A 24270-nucleotide genomic window follows, 5' to 3' on the forward strand; every position below is an offset into this window, starting at 1 on the left:
CAAACATAACTCTACAATGACCACAGGTGAAAAATAGCACACTATTCTTTTGCCTTTAGCATCTTCTCTCCCTGGTACATAAAAATTTATTTTTCAATTTTCAGCCCCACTGGAGTAGAAGTGGCAGCAAATCTGACAGAATCTCATCTTATAAAACCATGATGAAACCTACCATTCCTGAAAAAAACCCCATAAAACACAAGGCTTTTAACTCGTCAGTGTGAAGTAGAAACAAAACCTCACCAGGAATTGTGTCAGGCAAAAATGTAGCAGGATTCCAGTTCTTTTCATTCATCATCTCTGAACCCCAAAGACTTATAAATTTAGAGCTATTCCAATCTGGAGTGCTCCCAAAACAGCTTGGATAAATATGATCTTGGAGAGATGCATTGAATACTTGATGCTTGTTTGTATGATTCTGAACTGGAGCTGGCGGTAATGCCTACAAAAATAAGGAGTATTTTCCTCATTAATATTCTGTTTGCTTACACAGTCACTCCAAGAGCAATACTCAAATCATACTGTTTTAATTGTGAAAAGCATATAAAAAGCATAATAACCAGTATTTCCAAGAATGATAAAAAAGCTGCTTTGTTGATTATTAATGCAGATAAAATATTGCACAGATTGTATGCAATGTATATGTACTTTATACTCACAAACATTGCTTTTAGAGAGAGCTAACTGATGAATACAAAATACCCAAATATCCAAAAATACTTGACTTAATATATAATTAAACCCAGTATTTGTAGGAATGTAGAACTTGTCAGTAATTACTACCTTTCAAAGCCCCAGCTGCCTAACCCAATGCTCTCTGACATGACCATCAGTACCACATTAGACAATTATGAAAAAGGGATTACAAACACTTCAGCATTGAAAATACAGGCAAGAGAAGAAGAAATAAAACACGTAAAACATAAAAGTTGATTATTTTCTTCTGCTTTTCTCATTACCAAGTATTAACAGGTTCCTGACGTAACAGGCAAGGAATACACCCATTCATTTTAAGAAGGAACTAGAGAAACAAAAAGGTGGGGAGTACACACTTTCTTGTTTTATAGAGGCAAACTTTTCTGGCTCACCCCATTTCTTCTGCCTGAAACTGTTTATTCACATTCTAAAATGTAACTTTCTCCCAGAGACCTCATGCAATGCAAACATTATATTCAATTACTGTTACCTTTATAAAAGTCAAGGAAAGAGTGTTTATTCTATTTTTGCACTAGATTTGATGCAATGAAAAGCCACACAGAAGTAGATATAGATATTAAAAATACCAGTTGAGTCCAGTGACATTTCAGATGTGAAAGTCTATACATGGCCAAACAAACTACTTATACAGCCAGCCTTATTTTTTTAATACAGAGAGATTTTCAGTATCTGATTAATGGTGAAGGTGGGAGGGGCTGGAATAACCTGCATTAAAGAAAATTTGTATACATGGTGCAAAAAAACCACTTAACAGGGTTTCAGAAGAACAGCAGTGATTGCTGCTGGCACACCGAAACAGAGGTAAGGAAGGGACACTGATAAGACAGGGAAAACCAAAGTGGATGTAAGAAGGACAGCAAGAGTCAGTAACAGTGACCTTGGTGAACCAGCCTGCTCTCCTTGCAACCACAGGATCACTGGATCAGATCAAAGAGAGACAACAGGAATTGTACCTATGACAAAGGGTTTGCTCCTTTCAGCAGTGCCCACAGTTCAACTGAGTTAAACAGTGTGTGAAACAACATCACATTAACAGTAACTCTTGTTTTTGACTCATACTTTTGAAAAACTGTCACCTGGTCCCAGTTCTTGTTCCCCATCTTTCTCTTGTTTATTACTTACAAGTTTAAGGCCATAAGAATTTTGCAGAACCTGCAAAAAATCAAGTTCTCTCTAAGCACAGAACTACAAATTCCAGAATATTATTGCCAAAATGGAATACTAAATTTTGACCTCTAATATATATAAAATGAAGATTGAACTCGTCCTATAACACTGACTAAAGTCCCATGAGTGGTTCCACCATTCAAGACTCATTTGACTCAACATGCCTTCTAATCACAGTAAGGATGAGTTAAATTTATTTCCTGACAAAAACTGCCCTCAGCCCTTCTGTATGAACCTTCCACCACTTCTGAGCCTGCCTTATTCCCTACACCTCACTATTCTTTCTGAAAGTAATACTATAAACAAACCACAAGTTAAAGCAACTTTCACAGATTCTCAGGCACGCTGGTTTGTTCAGACGTATTTTCCCGGGATGAGGATTCACCCAACCCCTTGTCAGGCTTACCTTATTGTGTGTGAAGGGAGAAGCAGTATACAAGGTGGGGTGGATAAGTGGACGAGGCAGATGAGGAATTGTATGCAAAGGTATATGTCCATGGATGTGAGGATAAAGATGCAGAGCGGGATGTGCAGGTTTTTCAGGATTCATGAACTGGTGGCCAGCAGGCAGCCGGCCACTCGCAAGTGCAGAGGCTGTTAGTCCTGAGGCTTCTTGTTTGCAAACATGACATTCACAAGCATTTGGACCTTGATCAGCCTGTAAAACAACAAACAAAAAATTAATAAATTCAATCTATTCAACAGACAATAAAAACTTAGTAATCATTATTTCATTTTGGATACATCAATTAATATTTCCAGAGCATCCACAGAATTCTCTCGTCTAATACCAATGTAAAAGTCTTGTAGTGAAGTAAAAGCCCAGTGAAGGATCTTTACCTTAGTTATCAATATCCTAAAAATTGACAGCATTTCGTACTATCCAGACATTTAATGTCCACTATCATTGACAACAAGCAAAAGACTCATACAAAATACTGATACAAGCTTTGACAGTGTTTGATCATTACTAGGAAATTAATTCCCCAGTATACAAAGAAAAAGTCAAATTGGATTAGTGTTTTCTGTCACTTTTCAAGCATATGGAAAAAAAGTACATGTAGGAAGCAGTGATAAGGTTGATTAGCTGATAAAGTTGGAAGCAGTCCTAAGCTGCATTAGGCAGAGCACAACCAGCATGTGCCAAGGGAAGCAATCCTTCCACTCTGCTCAGCACTGGTGAGGCTGGTGCCAGGCTCCCCAGTACTAGAGAGAGACACACTGCAGTGAGTACAGAGAAGGAACACAAAGGTGATTTTGGCCTTGGGGCATCTGCCAAACAAGGAGAGAATGAGATCACTAGGACTGTTCAGCCTCAAGAGAGAAGACTCGGGGATCTTACCCGTGTGTGCTCCCATACTGGGTGGGGAAGAGACAAGCAGAGAGGACAGAGGTGGACTCCTCTCAGTGGTAAACCACGAAAGGACAGGAAGAAATGGGCACAGAGTCAAATATAGGAAATTCCACCCAAACCATTTATTTGTGAGAGTGGTTAAACACTATTATCCACAACATTTCTGCAGCCTCCATCCTTGATGATATTCAAAACTCAACTGGACACAGTGCTGACCAACCTTCTCCAGATGACCTTGCTTTGAGCAGGAAGGCTGGTCTAGGTTATACTTAGAAGTCCTTTCCAAACTCAACGGTTCTGTGATTGTGTGGAGCTGACATTTTTCAGGAAAAATTTCATAATTGCACCAACTGCACCTTCCAAGAAACATCTACTGATCTCAAGGTGTCATCAGCCTCTGCTGTCTCTAAAGGACTTAAGACTTTAGAAGAACAGCAGCCCAGTAAAGAGCAACTCCATTTCCCTCTCTCAGCTCAGTACTTTCTGCTGTCACTGTCACCTAATATTTCACTGGAAGGTAATTCTATCAGAAGCAAGAACAGAACCACTTTCCAATTGCTCTTTTTTCCCAGCAATACAGTAGTACACATTTTTCCAAAAATGTAACATCAGCTAATTATCTTTATAGAAAAGAATTGACAGGTGATACTCTTCTTGATTATGATCTCCTCTCAGCAGCAACTAATTCTTCATTACCACTTAAAAGCATTACAGCCGTTCATATAATATTTAAGAGCTAAACATTTTATAAACCAAATACAGTGACTGAAATAATTTGGTAAACAAAGAAGAAAAACCCCAAACTTTCTTACAAAAAAACCCAAAACACTACTAACCTGCTAACAAATGAAAATGGAAAAAAATGTCAAACAGAATGATGAGACTCAAAACCCAATTCTGACAATATTTTGGGTAGTGAAATTGAATCCAAAGGACACAGAGATACTGAGTACATGAGCAATCCCAAGAGACAATGCCAAAAAATCTCAAATGCACATGGCATGTACCACTGAAATTGATCACTTAAATACAACACCACAGTGCTCAGTTTTGATTAGAAGATCAAAAAAAAAAGGCACTATGAGTTCCTCAGAATAATTCTGAGAAAATCCTTTTTCCATAAAGAAAATAAAAAAGTGAAAGGCTAAATCCATCATTTTATGTTGCATTTTAGTTTGCTTCCCTAAGGCAAGTAGATTGACTTACATAATTTCATTTGCTTTTCCACAATAAATGCTGAATCTCTTCACTGGTTTCAAACTAGTCTGACAGAGGTCTCACCCCATCTAAGTATTATGGCACTGGTCAGCCATACACATAAAATCCCCTCAAAAAACTTGCTGAAAGAAAATCAGCTTAACACTCTTAACAGATGAGAAAATACTTCCAATGGAAGGTCTTACAAACATCCTAACCACAGGAGAACATCTACTGGGAGATGACTGTTGCCTAAGCTCTCAAAGGTGCACCAATGTGGATTCTTTTGCACAGTAAGAAATAAAAGCGATGTTGTCCCTCCAAGCAGTGAGCCTCTGTTGTAGCTGTGGGGTAACTCAGATTAAAAGTCACACAGTCACAAAAACAAATCCATCAGACACTCTGCTTTGGTGCTCAGCTGTTAAACCAAACACCACTCTGGCTGAGCAGCCAATCTAGGCATGGTCCTTTGGGTGGTCTGGTGACCTTACAGTCAAGAGCTTAATAATCTTAAACCATTAAAAACAAACAAAAAATCACACACACCAATACCCACGACTTAAGTCACGCAGTAGATTTAATTACTCAAGGTTTCCACAGGAAAAGTTAGCCCGCAAATATAATATTAAAAAATATGTGTTAACTAAGTACTTGCAACATCCAACCCCACCCCAACTAATTTCAAATAACATTAATATTTAGCAAAGACCAAGGTCAACCTTCCAAACAGAAATGCTTCTTAGCTGTTTCTGAATCATACAGGTAGGAGTTTTTTCCCCTTTTACTGAAGCCACCTTCAATATGACGTAATGTTTTTCAGGTTTTGACTGAAGGAAGATATCTGCCATGACAATAAAACAATTAGTTGAAAAATATTTTATGTGTCATACTTACCTACTGATAACTTAGTCTTTTTTAAAAGTTAAAGAAATAATTGATGATGTAGATGTCATAGTCAACCACCACATTTCAGAAATTAATTTATTACAAGGGTTGCTTTTAGATGACTCTACCTGCTGACTGGGGTAAGAAGGTGGTGGGCTATCCATTTTTGTTTCATCTTTCCTTAATGCCCTTTTTCCAAGAGACACTTCCTCCTTTTGAGTCCCTGGTGGTTCACCACTGCTCTCCCCATCTGCTTCTTCATCATCTGCTTCTGAGGAACTGCTGCTCGTGCTGCTCACCTGAGGAGACTGGACAACATTAGCTCATTAACATGGGGGCGGAGGACAGGCCTTTCTCCAGGGAGCACATCCAACTGCCAGGAGAAGACAGGACACTATAAATGATGTACCTCATCCTTCAACGCCATGTTTTCACCTCCACCATTCAGCTCGCTGTGAATTCCATTCATGTTGGCTACAACCTCTGCATCATCGTAGTTATTCAGCGGGTAGATATCAGCAAACTTTGCTGATAACGGTGCAACATCTTCATCATCGCTCCCACTGCGGGGAAAGAGGCTTCAATAAATCACAGGGCTCAGTAACCTCAGTTACAGTGAAAGCAGCCAGAATGCCAAAATGAAATAAAGTTAAGGGCATCCCTTGTATAAATGTTCCTATGAGGAGTCACAGGATGGTCTTCCAAGCTGTTCAACTGAACCTACTTTCTTGAGCAAGTAAAATCAAGCACCCTGCCATAAAACCCCACTGAACGCAGCAGTCACATGCCCCAACCACACACTCAATCAAAAATGTAATTTGCTGCTGGGTTTCAGTAAAATATTTTTCTACCACCATTTTCTGACCAAGAATCTATGGAATTAATAATTACAGGATATGGATGAGCTTTCATTTGATGAAAATAACCTTATGCCAATGATTTAATTTACAAAAATTGTGACGTGGAAAAAAATACAATATAAAGTTCAACTTTTCCCACACATTAAATGCCAAATCAGCAAGTAGGGAACAGTGAACACATCACAGTAACTCAGAAGCAACTAGTTCATAGACAACCCCACACCTGCACACTTTTCAGAATCTGCTCTAAAAAACTTCATGGAATTTTTTGCCATACAGATTAGCTTGTAAAAGCATATGCATGTTTAATCACTCACTGCAGGGAAATACTGCAAAGATTGGTTCGTTCATGTTGCTACAACAATCCAGAGCTCTTAGAAGAGCTCTTAAACTGTACACACTATCTTGTTGCATTCCATAAAATACTGTGCCAAAATTTAACTACATGATGGCACCATTAGGCATATTTCAAATGTGCAATAAAGGAATGAAACACAGCAGATAGTATGAGACATAAAATGGCACTTCCCCAAGGAGCAGTGGTATTTCCCTAAAAATAGGCATCTTACAGTAAATAATACTTGGGTTCGACTAAACTAGCTTCTGAAGAGACAAACTGAACAATTTCTGTCATTTCAGCATCAAAACCAGTGAGTTTATAGAAATGTCAAAGCACATGCTTAAGAATATGTAGCTAAACATACCACCACAAAATCTGTTTTCAAGTGTTCCCCAAACGGAGAAACTAAAGTCCTGTTATGGAAGATTAAGCCATTGATAGCAGCAGCTAAACACTTAGAGGAAATGGAACTTTAGTGAGTGACAGTGAGCAGAAACACCACACACACTGCACTGTCCTTGTGCATCACACCACATTAGCCTGGAACACTAATGCAAATTTCCTTGACTGTGCCTACAGCAGCGACTTCATTGGTGTTCCCACCAATACCCAAGTTGGTTTTTTTAAAATACTCCTTCAGAGTATCACATGACAGAGGAGGCTCCTGGTTAGCTGTACCCATGCCAAGTTTAACAGCCAGCCCATCAAGCAGCTTTAACCCTTCAGAACTATGAGAGGGCAGAAGTTTACCATGAGACTAATATCTCAAATCTGATGGTCTTCATGATCAGAGTATAAGGGGGTGGCAGATACTTCTGATAGGGACAATAATTTTTAATGCAAGACTCACTTAACACAACTTCAACACAATCCTAAGAGTCTGCCAGAAAAAGGCTTTTTTGGAACTAAAGTGATTCATATGAAATGACAATCCCTCAAAGAAAAGAACACCAGTGCCCTTGCTCAGTCTAGGAAAATGTGGTATTTTAAAATGATGGTCTAAAGTAGATCATATCTGATGTCCTTGTAATCACAAAGCAGGAAAGTACACACCACACACATTTCTAGCAATATTGTTAAGTCAGTGTCTTCAGAAATTTTTAAGAACTTCACATGATTTTATATATATATAAATGTGTTAGCATGCATAGAGCCCTGGAGTTGTGGTTGGCTGAACACAGGACCATTATTACATAATTTTCTGAGACAAAACTAGCATTACATAATGATAGCCTGCCAATGCCACTTGCCTGCTAAAGTTCAATTCGCTACAACAATGAAAACAGGAAAAAGAACTTACAAAGTTGGTGCAGAACCATTATCTGCAAGGATCAGCCTGGGATGTTGCTGAATTGTAATAGGCGAGCTGGAACCTGATCCTGAACTTGCTGAAGACATACTGGGTGGGCGGATCTCGGACAGATAATCCGGAGCAGAATCAATCTGTAGTGGAAGCTGGTTAATGTGGATATCATCCGTTATGGGAGAATCCATGATGCCACATGTTAAAATGTGTGAAAGGCTGCAGTCATCACAAGTACATCTGTTCAAGAATTAAGATTACAGATTTTTATAAGCTTGTTTAAGTAGTATTGATTTAAAATAACCACATTCTTTGTTACAATATTTTATTTCTTTTTTCCTTGAATGAGAAAGTAATGATTTATTATGATTCCAAACTAAAAACAGCAGCTCACCTTCTTCTATAATTACAGTTGGGGCAGTCAGGCATGCTCAAACGTGATGACAGCATGTGTCTCATTGTGTCTGTGAAGTTGTTCTCCCCAGCTAGTGCTTTCTTGTTATTAAGCTGAAGTAAATGGCAAAGGCAGTGTTTTAGTAGTGCAAGTCTGTCCATTAAAAATTCAACAGCACATAATGACAAGTTACACAATGAAAAAGGGTTCTTTGGGCAAAACAATGTAAAAGCAGAATAATTCGGAATAATTCCATTTGGATCATGAGTGAAAAAGGAAGAAGTTCAAAGTTACAAGCAACAAACATCTGGCACTGATACTCTTCAAATACAGCATGTTTCTCCTATGAAATAGCAAAGAGGACAAGTCCATCTCCTTGACCCATTTGTACACACACCTCTCACAGTGTTTCTGCTGACACATTCTGAACTTGAGCAGTTCTTGTCTTGTTTCATGGTATGTACAAAAGGATGCTGCTGACAAATGGAGAAAGCAAACTCACCCTTAGCTTAAAAAAAAGAATTTGGACTAATTTTGTAGCCACAATGTGATAGAGTCAAGTAACCAAGTAGCAGCCCAAGAAGGGACCTGACTGCATTAGTGAAAAAATACAATCCAAATAATCCCCACCTGGCAGAGGGCTAATCCTGAAGGCACCTAATTTCATTAGATACCTACAGCCTTAGGTTAAACAAGGATGTACCTGAGCTCCCACCTCTATAGATGCCCAGACCTGATCCTTGCCTAAGTAGCCATGGTCTCAGAGCTCACTTAAGGCCAATTAGGATCAAGGAAAAAGAGGATTCTTCCTCGAGTCCTCAGAGGAGACCTGTATACCAGATGTTCTAAAAACATTGTTAACACAGGCTTACTGATGACTGCTTTGAGGCATTGGCAATTTAAGCTTAAGTTTATTAAATGTACTGCCATACTCTCTCTGGCTCAGGCCTGGTGGGTTTTTTGTACATACTGGTACAGGAAGGGAGAGGTTCTCCATCCAGAGCTGACTCCATCCAAAGCCTACCGTACTCTTATGGAAAGCATGATGCACACCTGAGCACTTCTGGGCTGGAGAAGAGACTACTGAGTCCTAAACAGATCTTGGATAATAAGGTAGCAAGTTCTACTGGTTCCTCTCTGGTTACAGCTTTAAATAGGGAATATAGTTCTGCTCACCCTTTCCCCACAAAACAGATACAGGAGCCTTCTCCAAAGTCCCAAGAGATGGAATCATCCGATCTGGTACTGTGGCTCACACTCCAGGCACACACACAGGAATCTGTCAAACTCTTGAACACCATATTCCCCCTATCCTGGAGATTAAGACAGCTCCACACTCAATGTATTGGCTGTTTTGGATCCCACTCTAAGGCAGCAAAAATTCGCTTTTTTTGTATAAAGATTTTAAACACCTGGGATTCAATCCGAAAACTATGGTGTTTATCTTTTTACCTTGTAGTAACTGAGATTACATATTTCTACTTACTCTTCCTGGATCTTACTTTTCTGTGTTTTGGCTGATCAAATTTCATGCCTGGCTTAGTTGCAGATGTGGACTGCACAGAACTACTACAATATACTACACTACACTCGCTTGCACCTTACAAATATATGTGTAGCATTGGTGTAACTTAGGATGGTATAACAAAAAAAAATCCTACCTGCTCCTCAATAAAACGTCTCTGTTTAAAAAATTCCCAGTCTTCCTTTAGCATGCGTTGTTTTGTTTTCATTGCCATCTAAAACAGAATTTAAGGAAAACTCATTGACTTAACAATAGAAAACCTACATTATTATCAATTGATCTAAGTTTCATTAAACCTGGCTTACCTATACTACTTTGCAAGTACTTACACACTTAGTCAATATGAAGTCTATTTTATTTGCTAATAATTTGAGTCACTTAAACATAAGATTTCATATTCCCTTACACTATTTCTCAGTTTGATTTTCCCACTGTTACTCCTTAGGTTAATATTTCTTTTCATTAAATATGTGCATAACATTTTCAATAAAACATAACTGGCATTAAATACTCAACTTCTCAGATCCATTAAAATCTATTAAAATCTAGAGATAGGACTTCTGGCAAGGCCTCAACAGAGGCTCAAGTAAAACCCTGACGTACCACATGTAGAACAAATCTCTCCAAGAGTCAAAAGAATCAAAAGTAGTGATCTACACTAACACTATTTAGTACATTTATTCCTCAGTTCTTCATGCCCCTTGATTTATTTAAGGCTGGAAAAATACTTAATAATTATTTGTCTCTCAAATCATATCATCAAAAATGCACACAGAGCCCTAACTTTTTGGATACAAATTATATTTTTCTGATTTAGTAAACAGACTGTGACAGAATGCAGAAGTTTCCATAAATTTTAGCACAGCAAAATGCAAGAACAAAGCTCCTTCTGTTGTAGCTCACAACATTTTAACAGCACTACTTCATCAGTGAGAAAAAACAACTACCTAAGATTATCTTTCACAGTTCTTTTTTTCATTTACCTAATAAATAACTAAAAACAAAAAAACCCTACCATCTTATAGAATATAACAAATTGCTTCATAAAAACAGGTTAGTGAGGCATTACGTTATACCATTGTAAATCTTTTCTTTTTCCTCAAAATGATCTTTTTCTTTTTCAAAAGCATGCCTCCAGAAACTGACCAAAAGGTTACAGTCTTACTACTAAGCTAAGTATATTGTTGCTATTATCATTATTTAACTTAGGAAAACGAAATTCTAAGATGGGGATCTGGAACAGTATTAAGGGGTAAAACTTTGCCTAATTAATTTCTGAAACAATCAGCTTCATATTCTAACTATGACTCTGGATTTTGATTTCTCTTGCTCCAGTGAGGTTACATTACCACCAAAAAAGAGTTTATCATTTCCGTGTGTGGCTAATAAAAAAAAACAACTATAAAAAAAGAGAGGGTACTGCAGAGCCTGTGGCCAGCAACATCCGAAATTTCATCCTGGGTGCAGTATCAGCTTCTGAGAATCCCTGAGCTATATTTAAACCCAGCAACACTCACTGGTTTAGGTGCCCTGGCACCCAGCTGAGTCCTCACCATCAAAGACAGATACCTACACTCACCACCCATTGTAAGAAAAGAGTTTTATTGCCAGAGAACGATGTTTAAAACAGCCAGTGCATTAACTGGGAGCTGCCTGCTCGAGCCTGCCCAGGAGTTGTCACAGCAAACAGCACAGAGCGAGTGTTGGTACTCGGCTATTAACGGGAACAGGGGCTGGAACTCAACATTTCCTACTTCTGACTTTGCAGCCTTTCCAATACTCCATGGCTGCAAGTATCATAAGCTACTGATCCATGATAGAAAAATCACTTCTCTCCCTTCTTCCCATTCCCCAAGGAATATTTACTTGGGCAGAGCGGGTCAGCAGCAATACAAACCACGTGCATCATGCCCAAGAACTCTTCCAGGGAGTGGGAGGTAAATTCGAATGCCAGATACTCCCAAGATCTTCCTCAGATTTAACCAGTGATGAATACAGGCGCTGATAGGAAAGAATCCTTATTCCAGATTTTATTACAGTGCACACACGTGGTACAGCAGCATATTAAGTTACATGTCTGTGCATGACACGGTTGCCTCACACTGCCTTAAACTGCTGCTTGTATTGCTTGTAAAAGTTATTAACTTTGCTTCTCAAGAACAAGTAACATAACACACTGTAGGAGAGTCCATTAATTATCTCCACTGATGCCCTGTCTACAGTTCTGGGTGTAGTTCCACAGAGGATAAATGAGAACCATTCTTAAATTTTTTTTCCCTTCTAACCTTTCAAACACTAGCAATAAAACCTCACCATTTTGTTAAGCCAAGAGGCAAGCAAATAGTGAGTGCATGTTCATTATTAAGATCCAGTTTCTATAGCAGTGGGGTTTTCTGATTTCTACCGTGCTGACAAAAGTATCACTGCGAATTCATGTATGATGCTCATACTAAATGATGTATTTTTCAGCAAGAGAGTACAATCACAGGTTACCACCAACATGGGGTTTAAAGCATGATGGTGAAAATGCTTTTTTCTACATATAAATACAAATATCAGTATCTTCTCCAAAATTTAAGTTTTCAAGTCATTACCTCTACCCACCTACCCCTTGCAGGTATTTTTGGTCATCAGGAAATAAGTCACCATGTTAAGTTTCCCCTACAGGGAGAAGGGTGTCTGTTTGCATCAGGATATGGGCTTCCCTCAGCAAATTTAAAAAATTACATAACACAGTTCTTGTGGCAGTTGCATGGTCATTTGGTGCAAAGAAACACATAAAAATCAATTAAGAACTTCACTGTGGCATGGTGCAGAACCACCAGCCAGATGCCTGGTATGGATGTGACTCTACAGAAATGCCATTTTCTTAAAAAACACATGAATAATGTGAAATGAACTGGGCTTCCTTTCCTACTAGAGAGGCAGCATCAGACAGCTATGACACCCTGATACCACGGGGAAAATTATTTCTGTAGCACAAAATGTGAGATAATAAAATTTTACTGAGCTGCAATCAAATATTTAGGTGCACAAAATCTGCCAGACCACGAGAAAACTTTGTAACTGATAGCTCACAGATGCAGTCCCCAAATATAGAACAATCTCTAAAAATAAAATTAGTTATGTCTTGTCTCCATCTTGAAGGTACTGGAATTAATGGTGAAAGTTCCCTTAGGTAACAGCTTCTGAAGGACATTTATGATGTACAGTAAGACTAAAATACGTTTGTCATCTACAGAAGTAAAACAGCATTACTGAATCTCAAATTGGATCTCCAAATTCCTCGAGCTCATAAAATTTCAAAACAGAAGAGATGTTCTTTAAAATCCTCCACCTTCAGGTATTTCCAAGACATTTTTTCTTCCAGAACACTTAAGATTGAACTAAATTGAATTTGAAGTCTTATTGTGAGGATTTTAAGAAAATTAGGTTCTTTGAGTGTGAGACAAAAAGCATGAGAAATTTTCTTCGAAGAATATAACAAACCACATGCAAAATAAACAGCTATTTTTCTGAGAAGTAAGCTCTAATCAGTGTAGGAGTCAGCACAACAGCATGATTATTTTCTGAAACAGCTGATTCCTCTGAATTTGTGCTATCAGAACATATACTTTATAAATGCACAGCTTCAGAGGCCTCAAATATTTGTGTATTGAGACAAACTGGATTTCCCATTTTGACAACAGCACACAGTCCATCATACTATGCAACACGCAACAGTTATTAAAAGCAGTATCTTCCCCTGGATTTCATCTAGTGCAGTTATTTTGGATGCTTAGAGGGTTTTGTGGGATGAGTTGGTTTTTTTCTCCCTATGGTTAATTTACTGTCTAAAGTAATTAAAAAATGTTCAAAGACTACCTCTAAATAACGACACAATAATCTGCTTCAACATTTTAAAGATGCTATTGCACAATCAGCACTAAGTACTGGTATGTTAAGTGTTCTTTTCTATTGTGAATGAATGACATCAAGAAAAAAAGTTACACTCTGTTGCTTCCAAGCTCTGGATAAAAATATCAGAGAAACTATTCTTCACCAAAGGCACAGCCCTGCACGGGCTGCTCCCTGCACAGCCAGTCTTGAGACTGTTTGCGTGACTCTTACCTGCTCATCAACATAATCATCTATTCTTTTCTGGCACTCAAGCCACGCTTCAGCAACTTGGCCCATTTCCTGTTCCAGCTGATGGTACCTTTGCAGCAAGGTACTGTACATGTCTTCACTACAGGAATCGTGTGTTGTTCCCAGCCTAGAAGTTCAAACAGCACTTGTTACAGAAGAGACATTCACTGAAGAGTCACACTTCTCAGTTCTGCCAGCCAAAAAAAGAGTTGTTACAGTGCAGTTATTGACACACCTAGGCCCACAGAGCTCCTTGTGTCCCAAAACTGCCTACTATTTTTGGTAGCTTTTCAAAAAATATCCCCAAACTGCTTATTGCAATCTTCTGTAACCAACAATAGCAAGAATGTGGGAAGTGCCACATGGCTAGACCCTCTTCCCCATGAGCAACCAGATGACAAACCTACCGAGCCATATTTATTCAAATTTTGCTTCTTGATATAGTCATCCTTCCAAATTCTATGGGCTAATTATACATGTTGACTATTTACTGAAGCGTTATATAATAAAAATAAAGCCACAAGCTTGGTAAGCAGAACTCTCATGGCCAATGCTAAAATGATTACTAGACGAGTTGGAGTTCCAGGTGGGAAAAGTGCTGCAGAAGGAGGGAGGTGAGATGCAAGCAGTTATTTACTATCACTTGAGCAGCACTAAATTCTAAACATGGTCATGCCATTCACTGATCACTGTCTCTGTGAGGAGCCTCAGAAACAGGAGACAGTCTTACCTCCCTTTCTACTACTACATTTTTGCACAGCATCATCAAAATGCTTCTTGAGTAAATATGCAAACTCCCAATATATTGACTTTAGAAATAATAAAAGAAAAAAATTCTAAGAGTGTTTAAAGGATATTGAGGATATTTAAAGGATACTGAATTGCAATGACCTGCCAATTGACACAAATAAACTGAAAATTTACATTTCTACTGCTAAGTAATTCAGGAGAAACTGGCTGGTAGTCAAAGAGGCACAAACGCTGTGTGGCAAGTCAGAGTCAGTACCAAAAAAACCAAAATTGAAGCATCTCAAAATGAGGTATCTAAGCCGAGTTACAGCATTTGAGGCAGGTTTGTTACAGATTTTCATTGCAACAGGATGCCAACCCAACCTAATCCCACAGTCCTCCTTGTCATCTGGCAAAGGACTAAGCCCTTAATTTTAACTTGACAATTAATACAATGAAGAACTGAGCACACAGACAACTCAGTGAGCACAAGTCACAGCTGTCAGTGTGACTTCACCAATAGAGTCAAATTTGTTTTATTTTGTTGCTTTTCTCAGAACCTGCAATGCAACCACTTAAGAAAGGTGCATTTCTGCACACTAAAACTTGGGAAGTTCACAGTTGGAAGAGTAGAAAAAAGTTTCAAGGGATACAGTGACTCTGGAATAAAACGCTGCTGAGTAGAACTGTTCTTCCACACACTTGTGCACAAATTATTTTTTAAATATGCTCGTAAGTTAGAAGCAAAAGAACTTAATTTTTTAAAATTTAGACTAGCAGTGCAAAAGAACAGCATTTACAGTTTCATTTTTTATTGTGATTCTGAGGAAAGGTTAGCACGGTACTAGTAAGTACACTCTCACCCCACTCTGGCAAGTATAAAGCAACAATCTAGATAACATTTCCATCCTTTAAACAGAGGTGGATATATTCCTGGACTGCAGTAAAAAAGGTGATAAAAAGTGTAACACATATATAAAACTTAACAAGAACTGCTCCATATAAAGTAACTGGATCTTACAAGCTGTACCTCTTCACAAAGGTCCTACTGCAAGCCTACGTGTTTTGATTAGGAACCCGTAATTTCTTGGACAACAGCATTTAACTGTAGCTGTGTAAACACCCTGAGCACTGTCACATCCCATTCTGGGAAAGCAAAGAGGACAGAGCAGGCCCAGGGACCAAACCCCAATGAGACAGTCTGCTGAATGCAGGAGGCACGTCAGTGGTTGAATGTAATCAAAAGCATCTTAACCCATGGAAGATATTTAACCTCTAAGAAAGAAACTCTTCATATCGACATCTTCATCAGAGGTAACAGACACTCACCTTGGAAAGGACTGGATTTCCTTAAACACTGATTATGAAAATACAGCCTTATGAGATGTTGTGTCTGACCCAGCAGCCCTGCTGATTAATTAACTCTTGCTAAGCCATGGACAGCTCTCACAGCTGGTGTGCAGACTGTGCAGCTGAGGGAGGCTCCTAAACGAGCCACAGACGTTGACAAGGCAGCCAACCAACATACAACACATTAAGGCCCTGGCAGTTTACCCTGAGCAGCTGTCCAGTTTCAGATGTGAAATACTGACACAGCTGATATCCTGTGGGCTACTAACCTCCATCCCCACAAAACTGCTGTTTAAACCTCCCTATGTGAACATATTTTCTAGTCTGACATCTGATAAACACCCCTGGAACTAACCACAGCACAGCAACTACGTATTTTGAAAAAGCCAGAGACGTGCAAAATATTAGTGATTTTAGTAAAGGATGAAAGGAAGACAGAACTCCCCAAATCTAAGCAAAGCTGAGATGCCAAAACACCATTTCACATTTCTCTTCTTCATGAAGAGAAAGCAATGAGGCCAGCATTTTTTGGTAAAGAAACTGACACCACCTTCTCCACTGCACACAAATGATTCTCTACTGACTAAATGATCAGAGGACTAGGCTGATCCCTGTTTCTCCTCTGATGATATGAGGTCTCTGGTGAAACATTTCTCCACCAGCTTCTGATGGAAGGCAGATTACCCTCCAGAAAGACTTCTCAGGGAAGGATACCAAAATTCTCTCACTTCAAGACCAAGAGAAGACTCAAAAGTTACATCCCATGAGACTCTGAAAATAGACATGATCTACATTTACCAAAGAAAAACAAGACATACACTACATAAAGTAGAAATCATGGAACAGGAAGCTTGTGCTGAACCTCTCCTTTCAAAAACGCTCACATGAATCAATCCAGACAAAACTGTAAGTTTAAGGGTGTTCCACATAAACTACTTAGTGAACACAAATGCACAGGCAAAGAAATTCCTGTAGGAAGAGATTCTGACTTCATCACATGTAAGCCCTGAATGTAGCAACAAAGTAACAACCTCTGTTGCTCAGAGTTGAATTGCAGTAGCACAATCGTTTGTAAATGAAAACAATCCAATGCAAAAGGCTATAAATGTCACTAAGACCATTCTCAGCTGTTGAGATGAAGGCAATATAAACAGCCTTGACATAGCCAGGGTTTCTAGAGCAAAGAGATTCACAGTGGCCTTGTCAGAAAGCATGGACATGACAGAAGGATACCCACTGATGCCACAGATCACTGACAAAAACCGCAACAGAACAACATGCTGTTGAACACAGCAACAATCAGCTGTCTGGAGAAGGAAAGCTTTTAGTGCCAAACCAGCCTCATGTAAACAAACTGGGTAACTTATGAGGGACCTTAAGACTTCTAGCTGAGCCCAGCAACAACTAAGCTTTCTTGCCTTTGCTTGTTTTCCCTTTCTAGTATCTCTTAGCAAAAGGAGAACTCATCAGAAATTTCTTCATTCACTGTGAGCAACATCTCTTGTGACAGACTAAAACTGTTCTTGTACCATGGACAATCACCCAAGACAATACCTTTAAAACACATGTACATAGAGCATAAATGTGTCTTCATCAGAAACAAGACTGAAAGGTCAACATGAACTATAAATGACTATACTGTAAAAATGCTGAAAATTAGCATGAAGAATAAAATTTCTATTAATTAATACCTCTTTCCCAGGAAACTCAAACATTTAACCAGTACACAAATTACAAGCAGAGAAACCCTACTAAGAAAATACACAACTCAAAGCCTCAGGAGCTTTGAAGTCGTGAGACCTACAAAGATATTGCTTTCTCCACTGAAAAGATTGCTTAGAACTCCAAATGAAGCTTTTTGTGCACTGTGGGAGCAGAAGGCAACGAGGCTTTGGTTTGCCTGTAGAGCTGCAAAGACACAGCAATGACTGATGATAAGGGAGAGCAGCACCATTCAGTCACACCATCAGTATTTTCACAGGACACTGCCACTGACAGGGTAAAACCTACAACTAAGCAGATTAGGGTTGTAATTCTGACAAGCAAGTTATGACAGCAGGCTGCTCAACCAACAACGTGGCTTTCAACACAGAGCCACGAGGATTTTCAGTAATTCAATTGTAGCAGAACAATTTTTTTTAAACATTGTGGTTGCAAACACGGGTTTTCATTTCTCCTCTAAATTACAAAACAAAAGTTAAACTCTACCTTAGCTGTGACACCAGTGTTGGCAAGCTATTCTGCAGGAGTGGCTCAGAAAATACCAGATTTTCAAACAGATGCTTGTTGTGCAATTCCCATGTCACCTGAAATTTCTTCAAATGTTCATTTTCCTATAATAATAGAACAACCAGAAACAAGACAGAGTTAGGGAACAAAAAAATTCTATCCAATGCAAGACTTTGTTTTAGAAGTCAAGCTTCCAATCTACTGGCAGGATTAACCAGATAACATCTTACACTGTTTCAATATCCAGAAACTCATAATTTAAGTATTTTTAATGACTTAAAACCCCATAGTTTCATTCCTTGTTTTTTTCAATTGTCATGAAGTAGGGAAAAAAAAGAAAATTCAGACTAGATTGTTCACAGCTCCTATTAATTTCTGCACCAAAATATGTATTTTATGATCTGAACCTGTAATTCTCTGGTTTTCTTGTCAAACAATTGTCTATCTCTGATTATTTTTCAGTTCCTTGAACTCACCTAGTAAGACACATACACAATGAAAACAAACTCAAGAAAACAGCTCTCCCAAGTACAGCTTAAAAAATAAAGTTTTCTAAACAGATGAGACCAGCAGCCTACTTCTCTAGAAAGCATAATATTTTTGTATTTGATATTTTTTAACATATAATTTTATGTAACTTCAAGGCCTAAAAATTAAAACTATTATCATCAAAACACAAGAATTCATGACAGGTATAATATATTTTTCAAGTCAGCAAGTTTTCCCATATATAGCCAGCAGTATGAAGGTTTTCTATACCAGGACTCACCCACACAGAGAATTAAATTCAAGTCTTGTGGCTCTCAGATCAGCAAGTGGGCCCTATGCAATATAATCTCCAGTACCCAGAAACACTAGAATACTCTGGAATTCTTAGGCTTTGTTAAGCATAATAGGTTAAAAATATCCAAACAAATCCATATCAGACCTAAAGATGAGACTATCAGTATTCAAAAAAAGAATTAAGTTTTATTATTATTTAAGAAGGTTGGGTGGTAGGTTTTTTTAAGTTGCACAAGACACATGTAGCTTTCCACTGAGTGCTGTTTCTTCAAAATATACAAAATTTCTATAAATTTCTAACAATTTCTCAAAGGTCACTGTGATGGGTTGATTTCTAAAGGAATTTCCATATTATGCTGTAAACAAAACCATCAACACTTATCCATAAAACCTTGTCCCTCAGTTCACACAAAGCACTGCCAGAAGTGTTCCTCTCTAGGCTGCCATGCCGTGCACTTGAGGGCCCTTCTGGACTGATCACAGCCTTTCCAACCTGCTGTCAGTATAATCTGTCACTCCCTGGTGGGGCACAAGGCTTTAGTTCCTGCTCTTGAAGTCAGATGGACTCCTTTGAAAGGAAGGACAACTGTTCATAGTTTCATTGAGAAATTAGTTCCTCACAGGTGCAGGTTCAAGGCATTACATGCCTTTGTACAGTGCACTTTGTGCAAAGCTTTTATCTTTAAAAGGAAGGCTGCACCAAGTTTAGAGATCTTGGCTGCCTTTTATGTATTTCAGCTGGAAAGATTCCTTCCTCCACAGAAGTGCTATCGTAGAGGAAACATCCATGCACACTGAAGAAGCTACTGACCCTACTCTCTATGCTGAAAGCTTGACATACTACTCCATTTAATGAATGGAGTATGACAAGAGAGGGTACCCTGCATTCTCACCTTTCAATTTCTGAATGTCACAGCTTAGTAGAAAGAAGTTTTCAGTACTTACTGGGCTACAGAAGGAAAAGGACAAGAAAAATCCAGCATATTTTGTGTTTTCTTATGCTTTTATTGCACTTTGAATTTTGTCAGAAAAGGGGCAGATTATGGAGTTCAAGCATCTTCTGTCTTCTCATGGCTGTTACCCTCAATCTCTCACACCTACCAAGTTTTTGTGACTACTCGTTCACAATAATTGCCAGGGAAAAAGTATCAAATGGTTAATTTCTGATCAGCTGTGTAATTCTGGCACTAATGGGTTCATTATTGGCAGATCCACTTTGAGAAAGTGAACATTTGTACTGTAAACCATTCACTTTTCAAATGAACAAGCTGCAAATCAACCTGAAGACCAATCCCCTCTCAAGCACCTTGTTAGAAACTGAATGACTTATTAAAAGCAGCCAATACACAGGAGGTGGCAGTTACCTCAAACCTGTATCCAAGTGATAAAGCTGGGGAAGATAATACAGACAACAGCAAATATACAGCATTGATAGCACACAAAAAAAGCATTAGATACGCTCAAGTTTCTTAACAGAAATGTTTTCCTCCTTTGACAACTCAATTTTACCAACAGCACTACCTCAGTAATGACACTCTGCTTCCTCTGCATTTTATATCCTCACCTGTGGCCATCACAGTCTATTTACTCTCTAATTTTTCCTTTCTTTATAAATTTAGACACTCACTTTCAACTAATTGGCAATAAAAGTCAAATTCACCAGTTTATCCACTTTTTTCCTAGTTGCACAAAGTTTGCACAAGAAAAGGAATGTACAGCATAAGGACACCCAACAAAGGATTATCAGCAGAACAGGATTAACAACCTTCTCAAGCCTTAAACAAGTAGAACTACACAAGTCATTTACTGTATTACTCAGTTGTGATGGACAGTTACTCCAGAAGAGATTTTAAAGGCTATTGCTTGCTGACAATACAATCCCAAGACTAACATCACAATCAGTCAATAAAAAAAGCATTTCAGAAAGAACTTCAGAAATAATAAATTACACAGCAGAGTAATTTCAAGGCAAGAGAAAAATCTTTTCACGTAGCCATTCTTGATTGTAAGTGAAAAGAAAAATTGAAAAACAACACAGCTTAATGCTACACATAAAAGTCTGTGTTGTTTAAACATGGATGTCAAGACATCATTAAAGATTAACAGAGAAGTGTTTCCCACATTTTCAAAGGCATTATCTGATATTTTGTAAATCTGCTTAAATGTTTAGTTTGGAGTAAGTGCCACAAAGTGTAACCCACCTCTTTCTTTACAAACAAAATATAATTTCATCAAGTCACTGTAAAAGGTGCCCACTCTACACTTCTGAATACTTATATCTGCATTTTCAAATTCTCCCTGTTCCCAAGGATGCTCCCAACGAGAACCTTACATTTTATAGCCACAGGAGCCCCCTGGGTGAGCCCAGACCCAGCCTGCAGGCATCACCCCCAGCAGGAGAAGCACACAGGCTGTTCCCTCAGCCTTACCAGAGTAACGAGGAAGGCGCTGATTGTACATGCTGCCTGACAGAGTGCACTGTATTCTTCAAGTAGGAGTGAGATGAACTGCTGTGCCTGTGGTGGCCCTTCTGTCACTAATGTAGATGCAACTTTCGATCCCAGTGACAAGTGTCTGAGCAGGCGAACCTTCATTTCAAGCACGTATTCCCTGGCTTGCTGCTCCAACCGTTGGTAAAGCTGGTATGGATCCCTTTCACAAAGCCTGTGATTTTAGAATATTTGTGATCAAAAAACCAAACAACAAAAACAGCACACAAAAGAGCATGTAATCAACAGTTTTCGTTTTCCTAGAAATACTTGGCAGCTACCAACTATTATCTTCCTCAAAAATACCTCAATGGCTGGGGTTTAGAGAACTACCTTAAATCTCAAAGAACACAGTCCTGCCCTCACATCTACACTGTGGAACTGAGGCCCAGGGCAGCTCTAGGACTAGGATGCCTCCCACCTGAGAACAGATTGGCTTAGGACTTGACTATTTCACTTCAACTTGTGAGCCTAAAATCTTAGCTCAATTTGCATATAACCCTACAGGCACCCAGACTCTTCAGACAAGCTTCTTCACAACTTCTCCATGTGACAGACTTGTGTCTATAGAGGAGAATTAAACACAATGGCTGCTTTGAAGCACTTTAATAATTCAATTTTACTCCGAAGGTCTGTGCAGAGTTTAAGAACTCATCTCAGTTTTTGTACAGCACAGGGAGGTGGGGAAAAAGAATTTCTTCCTTTTAAAGGTAAAGTACTTGTTCACAGCACAGTCTTAAAGTGTGCTACCTAAATGGGTTTTCCTGTGTTTGTTTTTCAAACTTTCAACACCTACACTGACTGGCTTTGCTAAAAAGTTCTGCATGACATTAACACCACAAACTGGACACACTGATGCCTGCTCAAACTCTGTCCCAGTTTTATTTCACACTTTAGAGACCATATGGAACTTGAGTGAATAATAATCCTACTGACATTTTAGGATTCCTTCTCTGAGATCCTGCTTCTGCCTTTGTCTTTCAATAATCTCTCTCAAAAGTGAAAAACAGGTCCAGAGCAAACAAAGCTCCTGAGTATGTGAGAAAGGTACACAGCATATGTTCAAATTTCCAAAACTTTTCCATTAAAGAAGAAATGCATAAAATCAGTGACCATTTCAGCCGTGATTCAGTTCTAATTACTTACACACCATGCAACATTTAAACACCTTCAATTTCCAAGCCTATGCTGCGTGTTTTGATCACTTAAACACAGTGCGACTAACAGGCAGGCACACTATACTGCTCTGCTTGTACAGAACTCATCTTCAAACCCACTTAGTATTTATATAACTGAACTGCAAGAAGATTATTTAATTATTCATCAAGGCTGGTGCAGGTGTGTAGTCCTATAAAGAGCAGTGTTAGATAAGTATAAGCTTTCAAAAGTTTCTTTACTTCACCTGCATTTAGCTTCAACCAGAAATTCCACATAAGAACTACAGCTGGTCAGACCTCAGTATATTAAGCACATACAGAACCAAAAAGAACAACTATTCCTTGGCCACACATTAAGATAGAAACTGAGATGATCCTCCTGGAGCACTTTAAGGACTGCCATGCTTTTCTTAAAAACAAAAAACCCACCACTGAGGATCTCCTTGAGCCCATCTTCAGCTTCACACCTAGAGAAGCTACAGTTTTGACTTCTAAAATGAGAAAAAAATTGTCTTGGAATCCATCTCATCTAGTAATCAATGGATATTTCTTTTTTTCATTTTCATAAAGTCTCTTCCAGCTACAGTAAGGTGCAAGCTCAGTTTTACAAGGTAAGAGTTTCACATGGGGCAATTCCAACTTAACAGTGTCTCATGAATAATCACCATCTCAAGGTCCTTTGAAAAATAAGATTCTGGGACCCTTCCATAATTATACATTTATATTCCTGTTGCAAACAGCATATGAATTTAATAGCTTCCCATGCACTCAAACTAGCATTGAAAAATCCTGCACAAAATAGAATTACTGTTCTTCAAAGTGATATACCTGTCCACCAGCTCTTTCATTCCTTCTTTATCTGGTACCAACGACTGGTCTTGGTCATCTGCCAGAGGGGTCCCAGCCTGGCGATATATACACCGCACCATGTATCTGACTTCTGACCAGTAATTCTGAAGCTGCTGAGGTTCACGTTCAGGCTCTGCTGAATTTTCTCTGCAAATAAAGACAAAAATAATTACCCACTATTTGTAAACATCACACAGATGTATTAATTCCAACTGTTATGGGGGGGAAAATAAAGTATATCTGAAAATGCTTAAAATATGAGACTGGATAAATATTGCCATTCATAAATTACTGTTACAGTCAGGCAACCTATTTAGAGGAGTTTAAGCACACACCTACAAAGAAGTCAGACCACTGCTGACAGTGTGTCCCCAGCCACCACACTGCTGGGTTTGAATCGTCCCTACCTGCGCTCACTGCAGACTGCACAGTCGCATTCCACGTCTGAAGAGGAGGAATTGCTCAGATCTGCCGCAGGCACTGTCTGTGCACCAACAGTTATTCTTCCTCCTCCCACAGATTCCTGCTGTGATCCACTGTTTCCAAGAGGCATGTGCAAAAGGAAATCTTGACTCTGAAAGAAAAGCCAATTAAACAGGTAGCCTTCAGTTTGTAAGATCTGAAATGTTAGGAGGTAGGCAAATATTGAAGTGGTAATTCTTACTGCTGCAGGTATTTTGGGAGGACACTCCAACAGGCATAAATAAATTGTCTACCAAAAGCTCAATAACTGCAATAGATGGACTGAGAAAACCAATGATACAGAGTTTCATTTCTAATAACCAAAGTATGTTGGTTATAATTATCAGCTTTA

The 24270-nt window shown here is 38.7% G+C and overlaps 1 protein-coding gene across 2 annotated transcripts in view; it reads right to left on the minus strand.

Annotated features, from left to right (window-relative positions):
* The window catches only part of FAM193A (family with sequence similarity 193 member A), a 78910-nt gene that overhangs the window by 15000 nt on the left and 39640 nt on the right, over window positions 1-24270 (minus strand). Inside the window, exons 4-15 of one of the 2 annotated variants that reach the window (XM_071556934.1) lie at window positions 23864-24030; window positions 23436-23603; window positions 21391-21625; window positions 18158-18282; window positions 13853-13997; window positions 9879-9956; window positions 8218-8330; window positions 7821-8063; window positions 5730-5883; window positions 5449-5628; window positions 2291-2542; window positions 244-442 (exon numbers count right to left, since the gene is read on the minus strand). In XM_071556934.1, coding sequence (XP_071413035.1) covers window positions 244-442; window positions 2291-2542; window positions 5449-5628; window positions 5730-5883; window positions 7821-8063; window positions 8218-8330; window positions 9879-9956; window positions 13853-13997; window positions 18158-18282; window positions 21391-21625; window positions 23436-23603; window positions 23864-24030 — 2059 coding nt within the window. The remainder of the gene's footprint in view (window positions 1-243; window positions 443-2290; window positions 2543-5448; window positions 5629-5729; window positions 5884-7820; window positions 8064-8217; window positions 8331-9878; window positions 9957-13852; window positions 13998-18157; window positions 18283-21390; window positions 21626-23435; window positions 23604-23863; window positions 24031-24270) is intronic. The other variant, XM_071556935.1, reaches the window with a different exon arrangement.

The sequence above is a fragment of the Pithys albifrons genome, chromosome 5 (assembly GCF_047495875.1).
Source record: "Pithys albifrons albifrons isolate INPA30051 chromosome 5, PitAlb_v1, whole genome shotgun sequence".
Lineage (NCBI taxonomy): Eukaryota > Metazoa > Chordata > Aves > Passeriformes > Thamnophilidae > Pithys > Pithys albifrons.